At 46.0% G+C, this 26456-nt stretch overlaps 1 protein-coding gene across 1 annotated transcript; it reads right to left on the bottom strand.

Annotated features, from left to right (window-relative positions):
- SLC1A4 (solute carrier family 1 member 4) lies at window positions 1-25579 on the bottom strand. Its single transcript, XM_010963774.3, has 8 exons — window positions 24799-25579; window positions 14548-14590; window positions 12676-12738; window positions 11024-11190; window positions 6480-6713; window positions 5081-5275; window positions 4684-4818; window positions 1-2888 (listed from the first exon to the last, which is right to left on the bottom strand). Exons 1-8 carry the CDS (start codon window positions 25323-25325, stop codon window positions 2660-2662), a joined length of 1593 nt encoding a protein of 530 aa, XP_010962076.3. The 5' UTR covers window positions 25326-25579; the 3' UTR covers window positions 1-2659.
- Between the last annotated feature and the right edge of the window lie 877 nt (window positions 25580-26456).

The raw sequence follows: 26456 nt of genomic DNA, 5'->3' as shown, positions 1-26456 counted from the left end.
TCCTACTAGAAAGGCTGTATTCTTTTTTGAGGCCTGCTACGTTTTAAGGCAAGTGTCACACATACAAAACAGTCAGAGATGAACAGTATTTACGACATGTTAGACTAGAAGAGCGGGGAGACATCTTCAGACAATGAGACAGCATGGTTTTCCCCAGCCGGTTGTTCCTAGTCTGATCCCTTTTGTGGATCGAAAAACAGAGAGAAACCCAGGAGAAGGGGAGGGGTCATCATCGGGATTTTACAAGGAAGCACCCTTCTCCAGGCCACTGCACTCCCCTCACTGCCTTTCCAGGTCCAGGATAGAGGATGTACAGTTCCTGGGTCTGATCTAGTTTCCACGTCTTGTGAAATTCACCTTTAGAAACAGGAAAATCAGCCAGAGAGCCTGCAATTGGTTCACCTCTGTCCCAATTCAAACTTACTTAGATTGAAGCCACAACATACACACGCACACACATAAATGCTACACACATGTACACCCACCCGCACACACACAGATGCTACACACATGTATGTGTGCAATACACATGTGGAAGAAGGGAAGAGATCTACTGAAGCCTGAAATGTTCATCTGCAGTTTGGAATCCAACAGTGCAATTGTTTCCCCTTGGAAAACAGAAGGTGTCAGCAACAAGCCGGAGGGTCAAGGTTTCCAGGCACCTCTCAGCTCAGTTCCTGGTCACTCCTGCTTCACAGGAGACAGGAGTGCCTTAGCTGCTTTAAAGAGGGCTGGAGGGAGCGGGGCCTGCCCGTGGGCCGAGTCTGCTCTGGACCCCTTGGCTTTTCTCCATCCCTTTCACTCAGGCACATCCCCCACCCCAATTTTAAAATGGGAGAATTTCACTATTTCTGTCCCTCCCACCCGTTGTACTTGTGATGGGACCCGCATCACAATAATGTGCTCTGCTTCTGCAGGGCCTGGGTGACAGCAGTGGGAGAAACAAGGGAATGAGCGAGGCTGAAAGTTTGGGAGCTTTAATGGCTGGTGTAGGATGGCAGAACCAGTGCCTGGCTCTGGGAGTCACAGGGAGGTCAGGTACCCAAAGTGTGGTGGGAAGCGGGGTAGTGAATTCATGAAAAACTGAAGGACCTTAGGAAGAGGCTGCATCTGATGCTAATGAGAAAATACCAAGAGAACAATTGACCTGATAAAAGTTGCTCCTGCACAACCTAAAAGTTGCTCACAGCACGCAAGCCTGCTCATAAAAGTGTCCTCCCCAGGAGGAGGAGGCTCCTGGAGAGCGTAGGTATCGCCTAAGCAACAGTAAGGAGAACTGGGGGCGTTAACGCTTGATACCCCGTAAGCGAAATGCCAAACGGTCGTTTTCATGGATTCACTCAGTTCGCCTCACCAAACCCCTCTGAGGTAGGTAAGAGGCAGGTGACATCAGCCCCATTTTACAAATGGGGTAAAGTGAGGTCCCAGGACTTGCTGCAGGTCACCCCATGGACACACGCCATCAGCCACAATGAGACAGCAGTCTTGTGCCTTGTAGGTCCCCCACCGCCACCACTGGCAACACTGGTCTTCTCTATAAAGCCCCCTCTCCTAGGTTCAGACCGAGTCAGCAGGTATTGTACGGACTGTTAGGCTTATAATTTTAAACTCTGATGTACTAGAGGTAAAGGAAGCCAAGACCCTAGAAATCAGCCAAAGCCAGGGGATTGGGGGACCTGGGAATGCGGGTACCCCACCCCCTAATTTGTGGTTTTAACAAATTTTCTGTTTTGTTTTTGCTGCAATGCAGCCTTTCAGGGAGGGTCTAGTTGGATTAAATATCTTGCTAAACCAACAAGGGTCCTGAATGTGATGACCGCATCACCTCCCCGGAGGAGGCCCCTCTCTGGCCTGTTACCAAATCACAGCAGGCAGGGATAAAGCCACAGCGTTGTCAGAGGCCCAGGTCGTGGAAGCAGAAAACCTGCCCAGGGCTGGGGCGAGAATGGGGGCATCAGCATGTGTGCGTGTGTGTCCTGTTGTGTGCCTCCCTCCCCCTGCAGGTGGTACTCCCCTCCTTTCTTTGACCTCAGAAAGTAGTTGTTTACTTAATGCCACTGACCAGAAACCCCAGCAGTGCTAACACCATGGAGTATTTCTAACTTGATGACGTGCAGCGCCTCCAGCCCAGTGACCCAGAAGCCAGCCACACCTAGTTGTAGCATGGACTCTAAACACCTTGAGTCCCAGCTCAGTGAATTTCAGCCAAGGCTAAGAATTTGGGAATTTTTCCAATTACTACAGCTCACGAGGCAAAGCGACAGACGACTGCCACCCGCCAGGTCTGCCCGGAAAACACCTGATGCTGAGCTTTCTTAGGTGCAGTGAATAACATGTGCATTTTCCAAGCTTTAACCCCCAGGTACCTGTGAGCCTGTTATTCCCCCAGCCTGACAGCTTGAGGGTGTGTTTCTGAACAGAGCCTGGGTGCACACAGTTGCACCTGGACACGGTCAAACCAAATGTCAGAGAGTCCTGGTCCTCGGGAACCAGTTCCTGCTAGGAAGCCCAATGTCTGCACCGAGAAGTAATCCTCAAACTGGTGACTGGGCCAAAGCATTGCTCGGGAGGCTAAAAGTCGGCGAGGGCAGTGACTGGGGCCCAGCGGCGGGACTGAGGGGGCGGGCACGCCTGGCGGTGAGCTGGAAGCCCAGCCCCATCACAGAACCGACTCCTTGGACTCGGGGGCGCTGGCCGCAGGGCCTGCGGGGTTCTGGTGTGTCACCAGGGGCGACGTTTCCTCCTCCGACTTGCAGTTGGGGACGGCCTCCACTTTCACCTCGCTCAGCTCCTGCTCCCCTCTCTTCATCGCCTTCTGGTTCAGGTGGTGGAGAATGCCCGCACCCAGGGCATCGCCCTCCACGTTCACCACCGTGGTGGTGCGGTCCCTGAGGAAGAGAGAACGGGAGGGCATTACAGCCGATGCCGCTAGAAGCCACCAGGGGGCGCGGGTGTCACCGCGGGCTGAGCCACCGAGAGGCTGTGACCTGAGGGAGAGCGGGTTACAAGGGCATGAGGCCTCACTTGATGCCAAACCGCTTTTCTTCAGGTATTTTTGTCCTGATGAAAGTAACAGACCCTCACTGTAGAAAACCAGGGAAAAAGAGAAGTACAAAGAAGAAAACCAGTCACCACCCCCCATACTCCACAACCCTGAATCAGTATTGACATTTGGATTTTCTTCCAGAAATCTTCCTATGCATGCTTTCACGTGTAAGAGACCCCATCGAATAAAAGCTACAGGGAACTGGGATGACAGCATAGCTTTGGTTCTGTGTCCAGCTCCCCTCCCACTCATGGTTCTGCTGCAGGGAACCTCCCTTCTTTACTCATTTTGACCCTGCGTCTCTACTGAACTGTAACCTTCATATGCTCTCTAAGGCTGTTGGCAAACACCATCTCACAGAAAACAGCACTGTCCTTTCCAGAAGCTTGTCTTCCCATAGATTAGTCCAATGACCATCCCCCATCCTTGGGGCTTAGAATAAGGAAGTACAGTGCCCATTCAGGAGCGAGGGGAAAATGTGAACTCGCCTGAGGCACTGGGGAAGCTGAGGGCTGTGGATCAGAGGTCACGGGTGGTGGAGGGTTCATGTGACTGCAGGTCTCTCCTGGGCAGCCCAGTGGCGTCCTACCTCCCTAGTCCCAGCTAAGCACCTTCCCTACGTAGAGGCGGCGGCTGGGTGAGGAAGGAGGTAGGGCTGCCGACCCTCTGCTCTTGTCCTATCCAACCCATCACTGCAGGGCCTGAGTTCCCTCAGAACTGCTGTCTGGACAATGTAGGTTTCCACTGCACATTTCGCCCCCGAGGAGCCCTAGGGATTCTGAGAAGCCCCTTCAAGTTTCCAGGGCTTAAAAAAAAAAGGTTGGAAACCACCATTCCTAACCACCGTGGGCAGAGCCCCGAGCCCAGTGCCAGGCTCCCGCGTTTAGGGTATCCCATGCCCCTCTCTGGCGAGCCTGGCCAGGAGTGTCCTTCTTCCCCAATGTTTGCAGAAGGCGCTTCCATGTGCCCAGAACTCTCCTCCATGCTGTGTATGTGCTAGCTCATTTAATCTCCACCACTACTCTGGTGTGGGGTCTGCATTATTCACATACGACAGCTGGGCAGACCGAAGCATGGACAGTTCATATCACACAACTAGTAAATGGTAAAGCTGGGATTTGAACCCAGATACCTGGGCACCAGGGCTTGTTTCTTATTCACTTGCTTTGTCACTCTGCATCAGTTATTTCAGCTGACCTTCCTTATAAAACAAATATTATTTGTGTCTGAGAAGAGTATTAGATGACTCAAGGCAGCAACACTCAGAAACTGTTCTGCATCTTCACAGCAGCCCTGGTGACGGCCGTCTGGATTACACCTCCTTCCTCATTCCCCACCGTGGAGCCCAAGTCAGGGCTCTCGCATTAGCTGGGTTCACCTCTCCTCTCGCAGAAATCACCCCTAGGATGTTCCAGGCCAAGGACAATTACTCCCAAGGGCTCACTGCTCCAATGGCTATGACTCCTATGCAGCCAACAATCTCCATAGACCCTCGGACCCCCAGCTTTCTCGGATGTTTTAAGCAAGTTCTCGGTAATGACATGTTTTAAGTTTCTCTGCATGCCCTGGGCCAGTGCCACGCTCCTAGGGAACTCAATACAGACTTTTATTCTGTGCCCTTAGGACCTGCTACTTACACAATCCAGTCCACAGCCAGGATCAGAGAGAGGTCCTGAGTGGGCAGCCCAATGGCCTCCAGGATAATGGCGATGGTGAGGACCCCTCCAGCTGGCACGCCCGCTGCTCCGACACTGGACGCCGTAGCCGTGACTCTAGGGGATAGTACAGCAAGGACAGCTGTTAGCCCAGAACATGGAGGGGGACACAGAGTCAGGCAGAGCATGGCAGCCACAGCTTAAAAACTGAAAACCACACAACCCTAGATTCTGTCAGCTGCGCCCTCGAGCGAGGACCCATTCTCTTCTAGGAATGAGTTCACGCTGTCCTCATTTCACAAATGAGATGCCTGAGTCACGGTGAGGCCCTCAAGTTATGAACCAGGCATACAGATGACAGAAAGAGTAAAGAACTTACAGAATGGTGAAAATCTGTCCTGCTTTCAGCTCGATGTTGTTGAGCTGGGCGATGAACACCGCGGCCACGCACTGGAAGATGGCTGCGCCGTCCATGTTCACAGTGGCCCCGATGGGGAGAATGAACCTGCTGATCCTCTTGTCTACACCATTATTTTCTTCAATGCACTTCATCATGGAGGGAAGGGTTGCTGAGCTGGACACGCAAGAACAACCAACCATGAGAACAGTCCCTCCCAGCCAGGCCAATGTGTCACTCAGCTCTGACCCAGGAACAGAGCAATTAGCCCCATCCGAGTTTCCGGCACTCTCCCCTTGAAACAAGAGAGAAATCAGAATTTTCTCAGAGTTTCTGTCACACGTGGGGGTTTGACAGCTCCCAAAGGATTCAAAATGGGACTCTCTAGATTTACCTGTTATAGTTTTACCTGGACACACAGTTACAGATTTCTCAAGAACCATGCCTTGCCTCGTGGTGCAAAATGTTCTCAAGAGAACAAAGAACTATTTACTCTATAGGTGCATCTCCTCTCTTGAATGTTTTTTCCCCTAAAAAAGTAAAAATGATTTTTTTTTAAGAAGCAGAAATGGCTCTGAGAGTTTGGAAAGAGTAACTGTGTTCCTGGGTCACTGGTAGGACGAGGCATGCCCTCTCCAGCGGGCTCTGCACAGGGCGGCTGACACCGCTGAGAAGGAGGCTGGTTTCCGTCGAAGCTGGAGAAACTCACCTCCCTCATTCTTTTCCCACCACCACCCTGTCATACGCACAGCCATTCGGGATGGAAGGAAACATGCAAAAACTCGGGAGGCAAAAACTCCATATGTGAATGCAACGATGTGCTACCATCCTTTGCAAGTTGACTTTAATGTATTTGGAAAGCCCAGTTTTGAGGGGGAAGGATTTCCAGTAATGACAAGGTGCATCCTTCGTGCTAAATGAGATAATCCCACAATCCTGTGGACTCCTAGAGAGCTGAGCATGTACCCCTCACCATCATGCCTTGGTCTTATTTCCTAATTCACCTGTCCAGAGGGAGAATTGGGCAGATGACATTCTAGAAGCTTCCCTGCAATGCTGTTTTGAGTTAAGTGGTTGCCTTCTTTTACACAAAGGGCTTACTAATTAGGGTGAGGACCCACAGTTGGGCTAAATAATGCTCCGACTGACCTCTAAAGAGCAAGAAGCAGAAGAGAACGAGACAATACCTCATTCTGGCAATTCCAGAAATCTACTTCCATAAGAGCTGTGGGGCTGGTAGTACAAAAAAATCAGGTAAGTCCAATTTAAAGTTTTCAAGGAATTAAAATATCTTGAGATGCTGGCTGTACACCACCTGAGGCTCACTAGGCCCCATATCAACACAGGTCAGAGCAGCCAAGGGCACCCAAAACCCACTCACCTGGAACAGGTAGCAAATGCTGTTGCAAATGGTGTGACGAGGCCCAGGAGGAACCTGAATGGGTTTTTTCTTGTGAAAACAAAATAAATAAGTGGCAGGACAATTCCTCCGTGAATGAAATGGCCCAATATAGATGTGAAGATATATTTCCCCAGACTGGTCACCAGCACGATGATGTCCTTCATTTCCACAATCTTGCTTCCAACCAGGAACATGATGCCCACAGGTACGTACCTAGGGCATGAGCACAGGGCACCTGTCAGTAAGGGTGGTGGTGCTGGGACTGCAGGCCCTTCCTGATACAGAATGCAGGGACTCTCAACCAGGCGGTCTTCATCTCTCCCTAGGGTGATCCTGAGGCTTAGAAAAGGAGGGGCGTATACCGTACCGATTTTACAGGCCATGAAACTGAGTAAAATGAACGTGATTGTTCATTGTGGGTGATGGAGTCAGGACCAGGACTCAGACTTCTTTCCTGTTGGATACAGTCCATCCTTAACAGCTGATACTACCAACCACATGGGCTCCCAAGTGGAAAGGCAAAGAACTCTTCACGATCCAAGCCTCTGGGGCTAAGCTTGACTTTCAGCTTTGCTCAGGCTTGTTCCGAGAACTCAGAAACACAAAAGGCTAACACCTATTTTGCAGAATTGCTGTGATACCGAATTGAGCCAAAGCTGAGACTTTTGTGAAGTTTTAAATTCTTTGTGTTTTGAAAAACATGATTCCGTGGGAAAAAGTCATTAACAATGACCCTCTGGGAACACTCTTGGAGCGTGAAGATTTTTTTAATGGCAGGATGGGAAGAAGGAAGGGAAGAAATGGACTACAGGAGCTACAAAGAACAAGAGTCTGTTGTTTTGAATTCAGTAGAAATTGAGGAAGAATTTTATAACTGTTGACTTTGTCAATGTTAATTATATAGATAATAACGTCACATAGTTCAAAATTCAAAGGGTACAATAGTGTGAATTGTGTAAAGTCTCCCTCCCATCTCTGTCCCTCAAGCACCCAGTTTCCTTCCAAGGAGGCAGCCAATGTTACTGGTTTCTTGAGTTTTCTTCCCAGAGATACTCTAAGCAATAGTATTTTTTGTAAGTCTCATAGTAATACAGGAATACCTTCTCCTTTCAAAAAATTAAAACATTACAGATTAGGCCAAAATCTTTAAGCACCATCCTCAAGCCAGACCCCTCCTCTGATAACCACTCCCACTTCTTATGCATTTAGGTACACAGGTATGTGTTTAAATCTGCACATTTATTTTTAACCCCCCATTACATCTTGGAGATCTCTGTCAATGGACATTTGGGTTGATTCCACTTTTACCTCATTCTTTTTAAATATCATCCTCAGAACTGTACTACAGATTATGTTGCCATTGCCATGCTGATGGGCATTTAAATTATTCCCAGGTTTTCATCATTGCAAAGTACACTGCAAACGGGCCTCTTTGTGCCCTTGTGCTTGTGTTCTCCAGGTAGAGACACCACCTAGACCCACCGGCACCTCGACCCACCTAGACCACAGTGGGACCACAGAGTCATGGGGTGTGCATGTTTTAAATTTTTGTAGATCCTGACAAACTGTTCTCCAAAGTGGCTACTCCAATTCAGCTTTGGCTCAGTTTGGTTCCCTCCAGCTGCTGAGGAGAATAATCCTTTCCCTGTACCACTGGTTCTCATCCAAGGATGACTTTGCCCCCAGGGGACATTAAGCCATATCTGGAGATATTTTTGTTTGTTACAACTTTGATGGGAGGGATGGTGTTACTGGCATCTAGGGGCTGGAGGCCAAGGATACTGCAAAACATCCTGCAGTGCACAAGACAGCCCCCCACAACAGAGATGGTCCAGCCCCAAAGGTCAATAGTGCTGCTAATACAAGGATATACTGTACAGCACAGGGAATGTAGCCAGTATTTCATAATAACCATTAATGGGGTAAAATCTATAAAATTTTTGCATCACTATGCTGGACACTTGAAATTAATATAATACTGTAAATCAACTATATCCCAATTTTAAAAATGCAGCAGATTTTTACTATAAAAAGTTGGAAAATGCAAAAAAAAGCAGGAAAATGAAAATTAAAATTCCTGAAATTCTGAAGGAAAAAACAATAGCACTGCTATTGAGAAACCCTTTCCCCACCCTTATCAATGCCTGATAAAACCAAACTTTTCATTTCCCTGGTTTCTAATAAATTGGGCATCCCTTAAAATGTTTACTGGTCATTTACGTTTCCTCTTCTATGAATATCTGCTCACAACTTGTCCTTTTGCTAATAGTTTATTCAGTCTTTTTTTCCTTTTCAGTAGTCAGAACTCTTTATATTAGTGCTTCTCAAACTATCTTCGGTGAAAGGCTTGTTTCTTTCTTTCTTTTTTTTTTTAATGTAAGTACTGGGGATTGAACCCAGGACATCGTGCATGCTAAGCACACACCCTACCACGGAGCTATACCCTCCCCGCAAGACTGGTTTATTTCTATCCAGTTGATCATGGACCAGTACTCTTCTAAAACACACAAGAAAATAAAACACTAAAAAAAGATCATGTGCTTGGATGTTGAAGTAATATGAAATTGCTGTAGAAGTTTCTAAACACTTATTCTCAATTTCCCTATAAATTTCACTGCAGACAGATAAATATTTTGTGAACTGGTACTAGTCCTTTCTATACTAATGCTTTGAGAGAGAGAGAGAGAGCGTGTGTGTGTGTGTTTGTGTACACATACAGACTATGTGTTAAGTATATATCAATTTTTTTCAATAAGTGTCTTGTCTTTTAACTTTGTCCAAGGTATCTTTTGCATGCAAACATTTTGTATTTTGTTGTCAAGTTTAGCAGCTTTTTATGGGTTTTACTTTCTGCATTTTGTGTAGGAAGACTTCCTCTACCCCAGTACTTTCTTCTAATACTTTTAAAGGACTCCCTTTCCTCTTTCTTCCTTCCTGCCTGGATAGGTTAATGCCTGGCTTGGCACCATGAGTGTTACTGGAACACAGCCACGCTCATTCATTTATAAACTGTCTGTGGTTGTTGCTTTTGTCCTACGAGGGCAGCATTGGCCGTCACGGCAGATATCACATGGCCTGCAAGGTTTGCTGACCCTGTATTCAGTCCATTGAGAAGTTATTTCTGTGAACAGTGCAGGCTAGGCAGGTGCTTCGATATTCGAGTAGAGAACTAGCGAAGGAAAGAAAGTAGGAAGAGCCACTACCAAAGATCCCTCCCACACCTGATGGAGATCCTTTAACCTGTTAAGGCATCTGAAACCCCAATTCCATGCGGGATGCTCTTACTGGGCAATAGATCTCCCACTGCATTTAGCCAGTCAGCTGGGTCTGCCCTACCAAATATCTGCTTCTATAACTAATGCATCTCACTGAAGGAATTTGGTTTCCAGATTGAAAACAAAACAAATGTGTTAACACAGAAACATTACTTTCTTGCTCAGAGTTTCCCTTAATCCAACCTTTGGGAGGGTTTTAGACTTAAAAAAAAAAAAAAAAAGCCAGGAAAAGAACTTGACGTGATGAAAACACTTTTTCCTTTTTGGAAATATTTTTCTCCCCAGAACAACAGCAGTCATATGAAGTGTCATGTTTACAATCTAGAGTCAGAATCTGGAATTTTGGGTTGAGCAAGAAAATCTGATTGCGTAAGACAAACACCACCAGTGGGGGCTCCAGACTTGGCTTCCCACCCAATTCCAAACTTTCCTACCAAATTCCAGGCTACTCTCCTAAAATCAGTCCTGCTGTCTCTCCACCTCTACCTCCCCCACCAATGCCATCTAAGAGAAAGCAGTTCTGGGATATTTAAGAGTTGACAATAAGGAAAATGCTTTGTGCGTGTAGTTTCTCAACAACAAATGGACAGAAGCTAAAATCCTGGCTTGAATAAAACAGCAGGATAAACTTTATGAGGCCTTGACACTGGACTCGGTATGATTTCTGAGAAGTTACTTTGAGAGATCTTGTCAAATTTTTCCTTGTTAGCCAGAAATCAATCTAATGGTTTTTATTAAACAATTACCTTTCACTGATATTACATAAAGAGACATTTATGTGATGGAAAGACCATTCCAAGTTTATATATGTGGTGGAAATGGATTTGTCCTTCCTGGTGTAAAACCCTCTAGTAAGGGGCCCTTCTGAAGCCTGAAGTCTTTTGTTTTAAGATAAATCAGCCTTATTTTATGCAGCAGGTAGCAAACTTATGGAATTCATTGCCCCCTAGATGACATGTGCATCCCATGTGATACAGAAAGATGGTGAGATTCATAAATAAATCACCAACGATAGAATCCTACAGGTCACTGTGGGTGTCAAGGAGAGGACTGGTAACGGTGGCACACACCTGTTTCTCTGAGGTCCTTCACCCCAGGTACCAAGACTGGCCTATGGTGCACCAACCACATACAGAGCACTGGGCCAGGTGGCCCCACATGAGTGACCTAGAACAGCTGAGCTGGGTTCTTTTTAGGATGGCAGGAGAAATGAGAGAGAGAGTAGGTAGCTGGCAGAGTGACACTCACCACATAATCCATGACACCAGCACCATTGTCGCCTCATTAAAGGCATTGAAAAAACGAATGAGCTCTTCTCCTTCGGAGCCGAGTTTCTTCAGGGCCACTCCTAACACCAGGGCAAAAAGGACCAATCCCAAAATGTTCATCCCTTCAATCTCAGTGCCAATGGGAATCTGTAGGATCAGAGGGGACAGAGGATCTCAGTGTACAACAGATGAGTGAGAATTAAAGATGCATTTGCTTGTAATAGCCTATAATGGAAAAGAATCTGAAGTTGTACACCTGAAACTAAATTAACACAACATTGTAAATCAACAACAGTTTAATGAGGAAAAAAAAAAAGAAAGATGCATTTGCTTGGTGTCTCCACCAGGCTGAAGCACTGTGCCTGGAATGAAAAAAGGCTCAAATTTTGTTTAACCCTCAGCGATCTCACAAATCAAGAAGGAAACTAAAAGGGAGACGGAGTCTGAGGACACAGAAAATCAACAAACAAAAATTTCACCTAGTTGTTAACTCTGAAAGCTGTTCAGAATGGGCATAAGGTAGTGAGCTCCCTGTCACTTGGTATATTCAACTAGAGGTTAGACAATCACTGCAAAGGGTTGTTTAAAAGAAGAGCTGATTGGTGAAAAGGTCCTTCAGATTGCGAATCAATGATTGTAACTTTGCCTCCTAATGTCAACAAATTCTTTGTCGCTGGGCTCCTACCATGGTCTCCTCGCTGACAAATTTCAAAAGATGTTCAGAATCAACATGGGTATTTTCAGGATATCCTTTCCTAAACCACTGACTTAAAATAGATAGAAATAATATATTTTTAATTTTTCCAGCAGTGCTGAACCTCATAACTGCAAGCATATATTAGACAAACATTTTATTCAACACATTATGAAGTTCTGAACAGGAAAGAGGTCAGCACAGTAAAAACCAAAAGAGCATTTTTATCATTGTTCTAGTCTGAGTCCTAGTCCCAACTCTGATATTAGATAATTTCTTTGAGCTCAGGTGCTTCAACTGCAAGATGAAGTGAAATGGACTAAGTTAGTAGCTTTCAACTTTTTTTTTTAAAGTAGAACTTTTCCTTTAATCCAAGAAAGGCCTGTAAAACCCAGAGCCACTCAGCCCTGGGGAGGTGTATTAGGAGGTAGGGGAAGGGCAAAGTACCTCCTCCCCTCCATGATAGCTCTGAGGCTAGACTGAATAATCCTTGAGGTCCCTTGTCCCTTCCAGCTCTAGCAATGAAGGCTGGGACTCAGTCCGCTGTCTGATAAACAACACGTACTCAAAAAATAAATAGAACTTAATGACAGCTATAGTGAGTTAAGCCCCTGAGACAAGTTCAATGTGCAGGGGCAGGTTAAATCACCTATTAATTCTATTTCAGAATAGCAGAAGGGATGTTGTAATTTTTTTTTTTAAGAAAGGGAGCATTAGTTCCAAGTCAATGAAACTGATCAGCTGAAGATTCCAGTGCTACACACACCGGTCTTTGGCCATGTTGGTAAAAAAAGGAGCAAATCTAGCCTGTGTGATTCAGACGGCTCAGTCAGACCCCGGAGTTTTCAGCCCTGCATGCATTGTGTATGCCCCTTCAATCAAGAAACATTACTTGCTTGGTAAGTATTTGCCACAAGTGATCTCACGAAGAGCTTTACCTTTTCAAGGGTTATGTTTCCAGTGCTCGTGTTGTGGGTCACCTCTCTATAGTCAGTTGCATACTGTGAACAAGAGAAAGAAAAACCCCTGTCAGTGCACAGCCTAAGACCCCCTGGAGGAACCAAGAGGACTGCTGGGCCTCTTGCTGCTCCGTCGTTCTTCACCCTGAGTGCTCTGGGCATTCCCCACTTGGTTGGCCCAACAAGTGCCTCTGAGGATGTACAAGTAACTTAAGATCAAGGCAGTGTGCACTCCAGGAGGCCTCTGGTTATTTAGGACCCAGGGAAACAGGGATGATTTCCTATGTCCCTTGGACACTGGTCTGGAGGAGAAGGTCCACACAATTTCAAGCTGATAGTCTGGTATCTCACACAGCTGAGAGTCCGTATTACTTGGAGAAACTGGATATTCATTTCACAATGCCAAATCTCACTTTTCGGATGTGTCATTTTATTTTCATTCATTTATTTATTAAGCTCCAACTTGTTCCAGAACTTATTTGAGTGGGACTGCTTTTCAGCATCTGTTTCTAATCTGTTTTGAGCCCCCACTCTCCAAAGCAAAGGATGGGAGGCAGGACAGTGTGTTCTGGCTGAGTCTTCTGGGAAACCCTCTTATGGGAGGTGAAATGTCCGCCCGACTTTGGTCCTGAGGTTGACTTTACACACTTCTGCCCGATGTGCACAGGTGTCTCCCTGGGGCAGTGTGCACTATTGTCGGGTGGACTCTGTTATAAAACATCTTCCTGACCCTTCTAAGGACACCTGGCTTCTGGACTGCCAAGAGGAGCCCATTAGCGGGTTCAGACCTGGAGGCCTGCTTTGAACCCGCCTTTAGGGAGCTCTGGTCTCTCTCAGCTTTAACTTATCAAGCTTTCAGACAGGCAGAGGTGTTCAGTTGTCCCGTGATCAAGGGTGGCAGGGGAAACAAAACCCACCCTACATCTGTGGCAGGCACTGAAAGCCCCACAAACCTTTTATTTTTCTCCTATTTCACATTATATATACAAGCCAGAGTTGCGTTTATATGAGATTTTTTTAAGAGAGAGAGGCTATTAGTAGAAACAGTAAAGTCTTTGCTTAAAAAGGGCAATCATATTAATCCATCTAATCTAGACCTTTATAGTCCTTCTCTGTGTAAAGCATGCCCACAAGGGCATTATTTACAGCATTGCTAAAGTCAGGGAAAAACTAGAAACAACCTGAATGCCCATCAGCAAGGAACTCATTGAGTAAAATTACGGTGCGCTCACACAGTGCAGTACAACCCGTAACTTCTGCAGGAGGTTTACCGATGTAAGAAAATGTTCACAGTAAGAGCAGGTTACCAAACAATATGTGTAGTATGTGTACATTCTAGCAATGTGTGTAGCATAATTATTTTAAAATCATATGTGTGTGTACACATGCATAGAAAAAAGATATCTGAAGGATGCATACCAAACTGGCAATGGCTAGCTCTAGGTGGTGATTATGGGTGATTTTTATTTTCTTCCACCTTTTTGTACTTTTTTTTCCCACAATGAGCATACATTATGTTTGTAATCAGAAAAAAAAGATTAAAATGTATTTTTTTAAATGCTAAAATATTTAAGAGCCCCTCAAACTGTGATCTGAAAGTATTTCTCAGGTGATGTGAAAAGATGCTGGACCTATTGGGATATTTTGGAAAAATCTTGGCGTTTTTGTTGTTTGGCTCATTTGTTCTCACTCTAGGAGGCCCATCTATAAAAATCTAGGCTAATGTTACTGAGTTTGTTAACAACACTATCCCTCCCCTGTTTTACTTTACCTAACTCCACAGCAGGAATCTATACATCCCCCCTTCCCCCAATCAAAGTTTCACATTTTTAGCAAAGCATCAAGCCTTACCGTACGGAAAGCTGCAACCACAAGATTTGAAGGAAACAGGTTTCTGTTAGAAAAGAAAGCATTTCATCAGTATTCTTAAAATTCAGCAAAGTGTCTGTCCGCTTTAAGATGCCCATTCCTGTGGAGCGGGTAGAGCTCAAGTGGTAGAGCACATGCTCAGCATGCACAAGGTCCTGGGTTCCATCCCCAGTACCTCTATTAAAATAAATAAATAAACCTAATCACCTCCCCACTAAATGTCATCTTAAGATGCCCATTCCTGAGAATGGAACACCAGGCCACAATAGACGCTTTGGGTGCATGGATCTCTATCCTCGTCTCCCTCGTGGTGCCCCTTGATACTTAGGCTTACCTGCGTCCAACCAAACCAGAATAACTGCATCACTTTCCCTTCCCCTAGAGGCTATGCCCTGTTGCAGTGATGCTTAGCCTGGGGAGTGGTGCTGACCGCTAGTGAAATCCAAGGGACTGTTTCGTAATTACAATAATTGCAGGGGGCATCCTGGACTTGGGGGAGTGTATTTAGGGGGAAGTGCCAGGTCCCAGCCATTTGTTCTGCTAAGTGTGGCAAAGTCCTGTATAATAAATGGTCTCAAGGCCCTCATGCTTTCCAACGCCCTGTATGACACACTTACAGATGAAAACCTTATGTATAAATTACTTGAGCTTAAAACTAACTTCAAAACAAGGTATTTTTTGTCCCATTGGAACGTACGCTGAATTTTCTAGGACTGAAATTCCTGTGTAAAATGCAGGATGATTTTTTGTTTTGTTCAGAATGATTCCAAGAACTGTTCACTTTTCTGGAAAATCATATCACCAATGGAGAACTGTAGGAACTGGGTCCTTAATTACACACCCCTGTATCGACTACCAGTCTGCATTTAAAGCTGTCTCATTAGAAGTGAATCTAAATTCAGAAGCAAGCACCTAGCCACTTTGCCTTAAGAGCATTTACATCCTGAAACACATTATTTTTATTAGAAATCACTCTCCTTTGGCATTTTTTCTTTTTCTCTTTTGAAAACATTTTTTTACAGCATACTTTAATTTTTGTTTCTATTTTTAAAAGTATTTAATACCTCCTTCTACACACTTCTCCACTCCCTACCCCCTGCCTCTGGCAACCATCAATCTGGTGGGTTTTTATATTACAGTTAAATCACACTGATGTTTGAAATTATGTGTCTAGGTAAATTCTATTTATGGATCTCATTTCAGGATGAAGGATATTATCAAATATTTGTTATCAAAGGAGGGCAATAGGACTGATCCAGTTAAACTAGATTTTGAAGCCAAAATCTATTCATGCAAACATGAATATTTTATGTTTATTGAGGGCCTTCTTGGGTCAGCTTCTGTATAGATGCTGGTCATGACATACAAGAAAATCCCACTGATGGTCCACTTATTCTGCCCACTTCCCATAAGAATAAGTCTAGAAGAGTAAAAGATCATCCTTTGCAATTTGTGCCAAACTTATCCACGAATTCTTACTTCTGCGGTTGAGCTGTTCATAGCACTAGAATATCTTGGCAACTATTTGCAGTGCATTTGGTTTCAGATGTAGGCAGTTTTGACTGCAGCCCAGCCTAGCAAGCAGCATCTAAGAGGCCTTCTGGTAGTCACACCTTTGTGTACACTTGAGTGTGTGTGCTGGGAGTGGGCATGACTTGCTTCTAGCCAAAAGAATACAGCAAAGGTAATGGGATGTCACTTTTGAGATTTTGTTACACAAACTTGTGGCTTCCATCCTCCTAGAAGGCACTCTTTATTGCTTTGTGGGCTTGCATATTTGATGAAATAAGTTGCCATGTTGGGAAAACCCATATGGCAAGATACTGAGGGTGGCCTCTGGCCAATAGCCAACTAGGAATTGAGGCTCCCCATCTGAGCTTCAAGGAACTGAATTCTGCCAACAACCATGCAGCCTCAGAAGTGAAACCTTCCCCAGCCGAGCCTTCAGACAAGACCCCAGTTGTGGCCAACATCTTGATTGCAGCCTTGTGAGAGACTAAAGCAGAAGACCCAGCCAAGTCATGCTAGGATTCCTGACACCACAGATACTGTGGGATAATAAATATGTGTGTGTGATTTTAAGCTGCTAAATTGGTGGTTATTTGTTATACAAAAATAGATAATAAATACACCCACCAACAAGGTGCAAAAATGACTGCGTTAGAACACTCAGGGTGCTTCTACAGGACACATAGAGACTGCAACGTGGGATTTCCCAAACCAGCTTGTCTATAAAACCTGAATCGCTTTTAACATACTTAGAGAATACTTGTAAGTACACACGTGTATGTAAACAAACAAAATGCGATCTTCGGTCGAATTACTGCTGCAAAATGGTGATCAGAAATTTGATGCCTATCACAAGCATATTTACTTTAAAATCAAAAAAAGGTAGAAACAGACCAGGAATTTGTATTGGCTATTCTTCAGTGTAATAGATGAATAGCAACTTACATTTGCCTATTATTTCCATTACAAAGCACCTTTCTCAGTCTTGTAGGGTCGGTTTGGTATCCCATTTCCATTTGCTATACTAGTTAGAAGCCCAAACAGGCCCTGAGCCAAGGTTTCAATGTTCCAAATCCACCACAGTAGTTCCCAGGCTGAGCTGGCTACCGGCTTCTCTCCCTAACAGGACAGGGAAGTTAAGGAAAGAGCTGGGTTAGAAGTCCTCTATCTTCCCCATGGGGGGCAATTTCCCCTGCAAATACTTCGCATCCTTCAGAAATGAGTCGTTCCCTCACTTGATGCAAACGCAGCCTCTCCCACAGCCTTGAAACACACTCTCTTCCAAAGAGCACAGACTGTTTGTTTAAACCCTTCTATCTGGCCTGCCTGGTGTCTTTAGCATAAGCAATAACCCAATACTGTCACCCAGAACGGACCCTGACCCTAAGCCAGAACTTCTAGACCAAATAGCCACTGACACACCAACCTGTTTTCAGACAGTCCACTATATCTAGTCTACAAAGTCCAATGGGAACAGAGGGGTACATTCAATACTAGAGGCAAAATGGCAACTCCTGCCAAAAAAATCAAGTTCCTGAGGAGAATATGATTTTTTGGGCAGTTTCTTATAAAGGTAAACATACACTTACCATATGACCTGGCAATTCTACTCCTAGATGTTTACCAAAGAGAAATGGAAGTATATGTCTGCAAGAAGGATCTGTATGTATAACAGCATTATTCCTAATAGCTCAAAACTGAAATGTCCATCCATTGATGAATGGACAGATTTTGATAAATCCATGCGATGGAATCCTACCTGGCAACCAAAAGGAATCAACCACTAGTAGACACAACATGGGTAATCTCAACAACATTGTGCTGAGCAAAAGGAGCCAAAGAAAAGCACATGCTGAGTGATTCCATTGCTATGGAACTCTAGAAAAAGCAAAACTAATCCATAGTGAGAGAAAGCAAAACTTTCTATCCAAAACAGCCTCGGGCCAGGGGTGGAGAGTGGGAATTGCTGAGAAGGGCTATGGGAAATGGAAATGTTCAGTGTCTGGATTGTGGTGGTGGCTAAACGGTTTATCTATTTGTCAAAACTCATTGAACTGTACACCTAAAATGGGTGCACCTTTTGTATGTAAATCATATCTCAAAACTGCTTAAAAAGTTAGAACAATAGACACAGTGCTAACTGCAAAGGCAATTAGATAACCAAAAAAACAAAATACATATATTCAATGGGATGATGGAATTCTTTTTAGATTATATGGCTCAGCTTTCAAATATTAATCCCATGGAAGGAATCGCCTACGGGTAGTTAGGTGAACCCACAGAATCATACTCCTTTCCTGTAGTTTCCCTGGTTGCCAGAGGACAGGAGCAGGATCCCCCCTCCCTCCCATCAAGGGACAAGACTGTGAGGCTGCAGGAGTAAAATGAAACATTCTTCTCCACCCTTCATGGCTCATGCTTTTGGTCATTGCCATACCAGAGGTCATCTTATGTCATCTTCCAGGCGTTTTCTAGTTTTGCATTTTACATTTAGGTCTGTGACCCATTTTGAGTCCACTTTTGTGAATGGTGCAAGGGCTGTCTAGATTCATTTTTTTCCATGTGGATGTCCAGCTGTTCCAGCTCCATTTGTTGAAAACATTACTCTTGTGCCATTACTCTTTTGTCAAAGATCAGTTGACTATATTTATGTGGGTCTATTTCTGGGCTCTCTATTCTGTTCCGTTGATCTATTTGTCTATTCTCTTGCCAACACATTGTCTTGATTACTGTAGCTTTGTAGTAAGTTTTACAGTCGGTTGTGTCGGTCCTCTGACTTTGTTCTTCTCTCTGCATTCTTCTCACTCTTCTTTCCTTTGGCTTTTCAACACAGATGCTGCTGTGGACTTGGGCTTTTTCTTGTTCCTGAGCTCTCCTGTATTCAGGGATCAGCTGCTGAGCAGTTTTGCCCCCTAGAGCTCTGTCTCCAGGCACTTCTCCCAGCTCCTCATATTGAAAGAGTAACTTCTTGGGCTTTAAAATGAAGGACATTTGAGCTGGAAGGGATCTTAGAGGTGATCAAATTCAACCCCTTCATTTTGCACCCAGAGACATCAAGTTGCTACCTCTCCCATTCATGTTCCACCTAGACCAGCAATGTTCAACAGAGCGTTCCATATTTATGCTGTCCAATGTGGTAGTCATGTGGCTATTGAGCCCTCAAAATATGGCTAGTGCTACTGAGGGTCTGAATTTTTTTATTTTATTTACATCTAAACCATTAAATTTAAATAGCCACTTGTGGCTAGCGTCTATCCTACTGGACAGTACAGACCTAGAGTTGTGAGATTTAGAATCTGGAAATCAGCAGGATCAAATGGTCTTCTCATGCTTACCTCTGCATGGCACTCAGTTTCCCTGGGCGTTAGCAGGGTGCTTCCATCCACTGAGCTCTTCATCTTATTTTAAATTCTCAACTACTTTCTCTTTCTGTTATTTGACCCTGAGAAATTTCCCTGAATTACATTAACACCAGATATACATTAGACCAAAGTTTCTCAAACATCAGGAGGCCATGAAATCAATTTACTGGCTGTAACCAGCATTTTATAAAAGATGTAATAAATTAGACAGAATACAAAATATCAGCATGTATCACACTTAAAATGTTGTTTTGTGGAACTTGTGTTTCAGGTTGCTTATGTGGGGGTCGGGATGTCTGTGTATAGACGCCAACATTTAAAATGTATTTCTCATACTGGGTCTAAGTAAAAAAAATTTGCAAAAATGCCAAGACCATACTACTAAATCCAGAGACCCAGGTCAGACCAAACTGGGAGAGAATGAATGGACAAGCCTTCCCAGTGCTAAAGGAACCTTTGGACTTAAAACAAACAGAAAACCCGCTATAAACCAAGGTTGAACTGGAGAAAGCAGAACTTCTGTGAGTGGTACTGTACAGACTTGAACAGCTCACACCATGAAAAACTTCAAAATTGTTCCTTCTTTATATATCTGGTGCTGTTTGTCCTTCTGATCCTATTGTCAAGGGTGATATGCATTTCCCTGTTCCACATGAGAAAAATGTAAAACAATTTACTTTTGCTTAGGTCTATTTTTTGTTCCAGAAGTACTTCCTTTTATTTAAGTTCAAAAACTCTTTACTGAATTTATGAAAATTTCAAAGACTCTTCAGAACAGGATATAACACTGTAGGTACACCTGATAAATATTTATTATTCTTAGTGCTTATTGTTACAGAGTCAGTTAACTGAGATGTGCTCCTTCAGATCTTGGTACCCCCTACAAGGCTGGGAGCAGAGGAAGGGCTGGGGTGATGGACTTACACTATGGAGACAGTGGGGGTGGGGGAGTAATGTACCATCTTTTTAAGGCCCACATCCAGTTTTAGATTCCAGCCAGAAAGGCTAAGGCTGGGCCCCTGGGGTGGGGGACATTTGAGGAAATAAGGCTAAGAGCAGCATGTACTCTGTATCAAATAGCCCTCAGCTGTCCCTGAGAGGCTGGGACACACTGGAGTATTAGCAAGAATATTAACTCACTTCATCCTCATAACAAGTCTAGGTACTAGCTACACTATTACTAGCCTCATTTTACAGGAAACTATAAGTTAAGGAAACTAAGGTACAGAGACACTAAATGACTTGTTCATACAGCTAGTAAGTGGTAGAGCTGGATTCAAACCTGGTGTCTGTTTTTAATCACTATCCATACTGCCTCGTAGGGTTTATGTTCTTTTCTAAACTATTCAGATATTCTCCTGGGCAGTAGAAGGCGCCGTGTCAAGCTAAAAAAAATTTTTTTTTAATTACAACCTGCCATTTTTAGTGACTAGTCAGGCTGTGAAACCTCCATTAATTTGGATCCTTGTTAGATATGCTAAGAGCCTTCATCTTGCCTACAGAAGAAAGAGGGATAGGTCAAATAATCTGCCATGTCAACATTTAAAATAAAAGATTCCCTGTTCAGGCCCTTGACTATGATCTGGGGGCTAATGTTAGATCTCAGTCTCTGATAGGTTTATTCACACCTATTGAAGAAATGTGTTCTTTGCAGCCTGAGAGGCATCATATTCACCCAGTTCTCCAAATGGAAAGCAAGTCCCTCATGCCTCCCTCTGTGAAGGGGGAGGCTCCCCGCACTGTCCACTGTTAAGAAAATGAACACAAGAAAAGCAATAAAGCCTAAAAAAACAAGCAACAGGCAAAATCTCAGGTGTCTTTACCAGGCATGCAGCAGCCCCCTGCGACACTTCTGCGAGACAGTGGCCCAAGGCCACTCTCCTGGCTGCCAGTGCAGACAGTGCCCTGGGTCCAGTAACTACCTGCCTCCTTGGCAGATAATCCTCCGGTTTTCCATTTGAAAACCACCAATATTAGCACCCAGAGGAATGTCAGAAGTCAGCTGCCTTGATCCTTTCCATTTTCAGGTGAAGAAAACCCAAGGCCAATTTTGGAGACATGTAATGTGGGGGGAAAAAGCAACTGAGATGTCAGGGAGGACATGTGAGATTTCTGCCCCATTTCAGAATGGAAGGCTCTTCTAAGTTTCGTTTTGATTTTCTCCATTTTCCAAATTTCCCACAGTGTTGACTCCAGTAGCCCAGAACACTCCTTTTCCTCCAGGCTCCATGTGGTCCCAATATACCTAAAGGCTACATTAGCTTCAGGTCATCTTGAGCCCCCCAAACACTCCTTTTCTTCCCACTCACTCTCATTTATTTCAGACTATGAAAAGAGGGCCAATCCCATTAGCTCATGCAAACCAGAAAAACCCAATTGCTCTGTAATATGGCTCCATTTATAACAAGAGCAAGCATCTCCTAGGTCAGCCCTATTCTTAGAGCTTTACAGACATAACTCATTTATCTCTCAACACAATCCTGCGAGGTAGGCACTTTCATGATCCCTATTATAAAGATGAGGAAGCCAAGGCACAGAAAGTTATGGACATGTCCTAGGATCCATCATCAGTAAGCACTGTTAGGGACCAAAAAGCTGCACTGAGTTCCTGAAGACCTACTTAAAAGTCACGTTGGGTCACACCCAGTTCTGAGACTCCTGTACTCTTCCAGGTTCCAAACCCAGAGCTCTGGAGTTGCTCGAGGGGATACTGTGATTTACTCATCTGCCAGTTTTTCCACCTTGAAAAAATAAAATAGAAATCATAGCAGAGAGAGCTGGTGGGAGTTTGGGGGCACTCTAACATCAGGAAAGGTCATGGACTTGAGCAAAACCTTGGTAGCCACTGTACTAGGTCACCTGAGGCTTTTCCCACTCCCTCAAAGTCTTTAAATTTTAGGCAGTTACCAGGTGCAGACCTGCGGGATAACTGAAGTGTTTGCTGGTAGAGTCTCATTTCCTGCTCTTGCCTACAGGCAGAGTGAACTATACCCTGACTCTGCCAAAGAACATGCTCAGAGTCACATAAAATCAGCATTGGTGAGGTTTCTTTGGAGGAAGCAACTTCAGATTTTTACCCAGAGACTCCCCAGACCCGGGAAACATTTCCACATGCCTCAGGACTCTGTTTCCCCTCACAAGCTGCTCAATGACAAAGCCAAATCCAACCTGCCCACTTGCTTTCCTTCACTGAAGGGGCCCAACTCCTCTGCTTACAAGTAGTAAGCGAATTCTCGACACAACCATTCTGGTTCCTGGTTCCTCTTTTGGCCAACATTGCATCATTTCTGAGTCGGGACTAGACCAGCAGCATGGCACCATCACTATGGCTTGTTGACTCTGAGGAGGGAAGAGTGGGAAAAGTAGAGCCTGAACATGGGGGCACGAGACCCATAGTTCTTCTAATCCCTCTTTTGATAAACCACAATATGGCCTTGAACAAATCACTTAATCTCTGTCTCAGTTTCTTACGTGGTAAAATAGGATCATACCACCTCCCCTATCTTTATCCATGAGCGGCTGGATTAAATAAGGTTGGCTATTGGAAGCATTATGAAGTGCCACCTATTCCCAACAAGCCACAACAAAGGTTCTCTTGGTCTTTCCCTGTATCTGTGGCCTCAGTCACCAAAAGTCTGCACCTATACTGACCACTAAGCCATGATGCTGGGTCATTTGCTTCAGAAGCAGGAGCTGAAGGGGCTTGGATGTAAAACCAGAAAATCCTGATCAGGAAATAAAAAGTCCCTTCTGGGGCTGGTGGTAATAAAGTAACCCCTTACCTCATTCCCTGCCCCTGTTCTTTGGCCACTGCCTCTCTCTTGGAGATAAAAAAAAAAAGCTACTAGCCTCCCTGTGGGGTACCATGAGCAGGTTAGAACTGGGCAGCCACATTCCCTCCCTGAGCCACTGATCCCTGCAACCCCCCCCAAAAGACTCCTTAACCCCTAAAAAACTAGCCTCCTTGACTGATACACTGAAGGTAATAAGCCAAAGACACTCTTAACCTCAATATACTTTGTTTTCAGTACCCATCTAAAAGTTAGTATCAAAACCTTAAGGATCTCTAAAGACTCCAAATATCAAGCTGCCAGACACTAGGGCAAAGGCTGTATCTCGTCAAAGTTTTGATGGGCCACCTCCACCTGTCTTCTTGATACGAAGTTTTGGTAAGAACTTTTTGGTCCCACTCATCAAAGAGGCTTTTTTCTTTTTTCAATGTAAATGCCTTGGACTTTTTTTGTTGTAGTAGTTTTAAATGAACACACTCTCTCTTAAGTGGCAGACAGTCATCATATTTTCCAGAAAAAATGGAAACATCAGGAAGTCAAGTCACTTGGCCCAGAGTTTGCTGTTTTTCACCACCTCAGCAATGAGGAGCTTTGCCTTGGTGACTCAAGACAAAACACGTCCAAGGCTGTGAATCCAGAATTATTGGGAATCTGGAGGGGGAGCCAGCTCAGCTCCCCACTCAGCTGAACCTGGCCACATCAGTAAATGACTCTAGACTGCAGTTTTCCCATCTGTGAACTCTGGGCTAATGGAGAAACCAAAAGGGGCTGGGGCTTTGGATAACCCACAAAAACTACACTACATTGCAAGGAATGAAATGCAACTTCTAAGAGCCATAAAAAGCAGGCAAAGTTAAATGAAGATATTTCTTTCTCCCTCCTCTCTAGAATTCACACCTTCCCACAAATAGAGCCCCTTGAAACTCACAATACCCTACAGTGGACATGACTATGGGGGTGGACAGTAACCTGTCCCAAGCCCCCAAGAGAGGCATATTTCTGGGCAATGACCCTCACACAACTAACCCCACTCTTGTTATCCTTGGGTCTATGGACAACTCTTCAAAAAATTGCCAGCTTCCTCCCAGCCAAAGGGTTGAAACAGAGGCCACAGATTACAGGCAAGAATGACCTAACAGACAAATTTAACCAATGCTCCAAGAAGCTTTTGGGCACCTTGGGGAGAAAAACTGGGTAAGAATATTGGGGCATGGTTGGAACGTTTTACCCAATGAGGGCAGCTAGAGAGTATAAGGAGTAAAGTACAGGTGAGATGGCCGTCTCTTCCCTAACACTCCCATCTAACAGCAGGACTGGTTCTTGCTAAAAGAGGCAGCCCTGCTTGAGAATGTCCGGTGCGCCCCCGCTGCCTGCCGTTTGTAAAGGTGTGGTCAGCATGCAAAGACTCCGGACGTTATTTTGATATTTTAAAAACGTTAAAGGCCACCAGCAGCTAGTTAGGAATTAACTCTTATGAGTATAGGAGGGTGTGTGTGTATGAACTGGAGTGCGTTAGAAAGCTGGCGTCCCCCACTGTGCACTTGGCGAGGTAAGGGGGAAGCGGGCGTTACCTGGCCAGGTCTAGGAAAGAGTCCACTGTTTCTTTCGGGATCGGAGGAGGTCCCGACTCCTCCAGACCCAAGTCGCTGGACTGAAGGGTCTGCGCGCCAGATCCAGGCTTGATGATGAACGCCAAAGCGACAGCGAGAGCGGAGGCACCTAGCGTGGTGAGGCCAAAGTAGGCGATGGCTATGCCGCCTAGGCGCCCGAGAGAGCTGGCGTCTAGGGAGGCGGCGCCCGACACCAGGCTGCAGACCACCAGCGGCAGGATGATCATGCGCAGCATGCGGAGCAGCATCTCACCCGGAAAGGCCAGGTAGGTGATCTGAGTGCGGTTCAGCCTGAGCCCCCGCAGGGCCGCGCCCAGGCCAGCACCCGCCACCACCCCAGATACTGTGAGCAGCACCAGCGCGTGGCGCCGCAGGAAGCAGGCGCAGCGCCTCGCGCGTCCCGCAGTGGTCCCGGGTGAGCCAGGCCCTGCTGCAGGCCCCGCCTGGGCGCTGTCTAGGTAGCCGTTGGTCTCGCTGCTCTTCTCCATGGCACTGCCTGCGGCTCCGAGCTGGAGGACGCTGGGGACTTGGGCTCGGGGAAAAGACACGGCTCTCAATGAACGGATCAGGCGGAACTGGCGAAGTCTGCTAGCTGTGCACAGCGGGTTCTGGGAGCCGGCCCGCGGGGGTCTCCTGGCCTGGGCGCTGGAGGAGGTGCGGGGAGGGCCAGGAGAGACACAGGAGAGCAGGCTGTTGTCCCGGGCTGAGTGGATCGTGGATCGCGCTGAGCCCAGCCTTTCAGAACCGCGACGGACAGAAGATGATGCAATGAGGGACACGCAAAAGCGAAGGAGACACCCACTTCACACCCACCGCCCCGCCCCCCAAGGCTCCGACCAATCAGCGCCCGAGAGTCGCCGCCGCGCGCCTCCTCGCCCTGCTCCCCGCCACCCGCGCGGAGGGAGGGGCTGCCGGGCCGGGGGCGCGGCCTGAGGCTGCTGGGGTGCTAAAGGAGCCGGTCAGTCCCGGCGCCCGCACCCGCCTCGGCCCGGCTAACCGAGGCCCACTCCCGGTGACCGCGGAAGGGCGCGGCCTGAGGGACGGCCCGGACTCGCTGGCACCTGCCGAGGCCTCTCGGGCCGGCCGGGGTCTGGGCCCTCGAGGTCAGAGGGTCGGGGAGAATCTGGAACGCGGCTGCGTTCCTTGTCCTGGGGATTGGGGGAGGGGAGGGGTTCTCAACAGGGTTGGTGCTGTCGCCCCCGCGCGGCCGACGGTCGGCGGAGAGCCTGTCCGCCTCTTTTTCGAAGGGGCCGCGCGCGATGAGGGATCTTGGATGGTCCTCCAGCCGCGTCCTCCTTTGGCGTAAAGTCCCCTTCGCTAGTCCCATGGGGTTGCGAGTGATAAAGCTCTCCGGGGTGCCCAGCGCAGGCCCTGGTCCGGAGACAAATGGTGGGTGGATGGATGGATGGATGGGTGGGTGGAAGAATACATTAGAAAAGCCTTATCACACGCTCATTAAGGGCTCTGATAAAGCTTCACTCTTAAATTCGTAATCCAGTACCTAGGCCCCGCCACTGCGCGCCGCCGGGATAGGCCCTGGGTCTCCAGGCAGCTGTCTGCGGTATAAACTGAAGGCGCAAAACTCTTCTAGAATAAACAGACCTCTCACCACTTCCAGT

This window comes from Camelus bactrianus, chromosome 15 (genome assembly GCF_048773025.1).
Source record: "Camelus bactrianus isolate YW-2024 breed Bactrian camel chromosome 15, ASM4877302v1, whole genome shotgun sequence".
NCBI classification, from domain to species: Eukaryota; Metazoa; Chordata; class Mammalia; order Artiodactyla; family Camelidae; genus Camelus; species Camelus bactrianus.
Note: the sequence above shows the minus strand (reverse complement) of the source record. Positions and strands in the feature narration are given on the sequence as shown.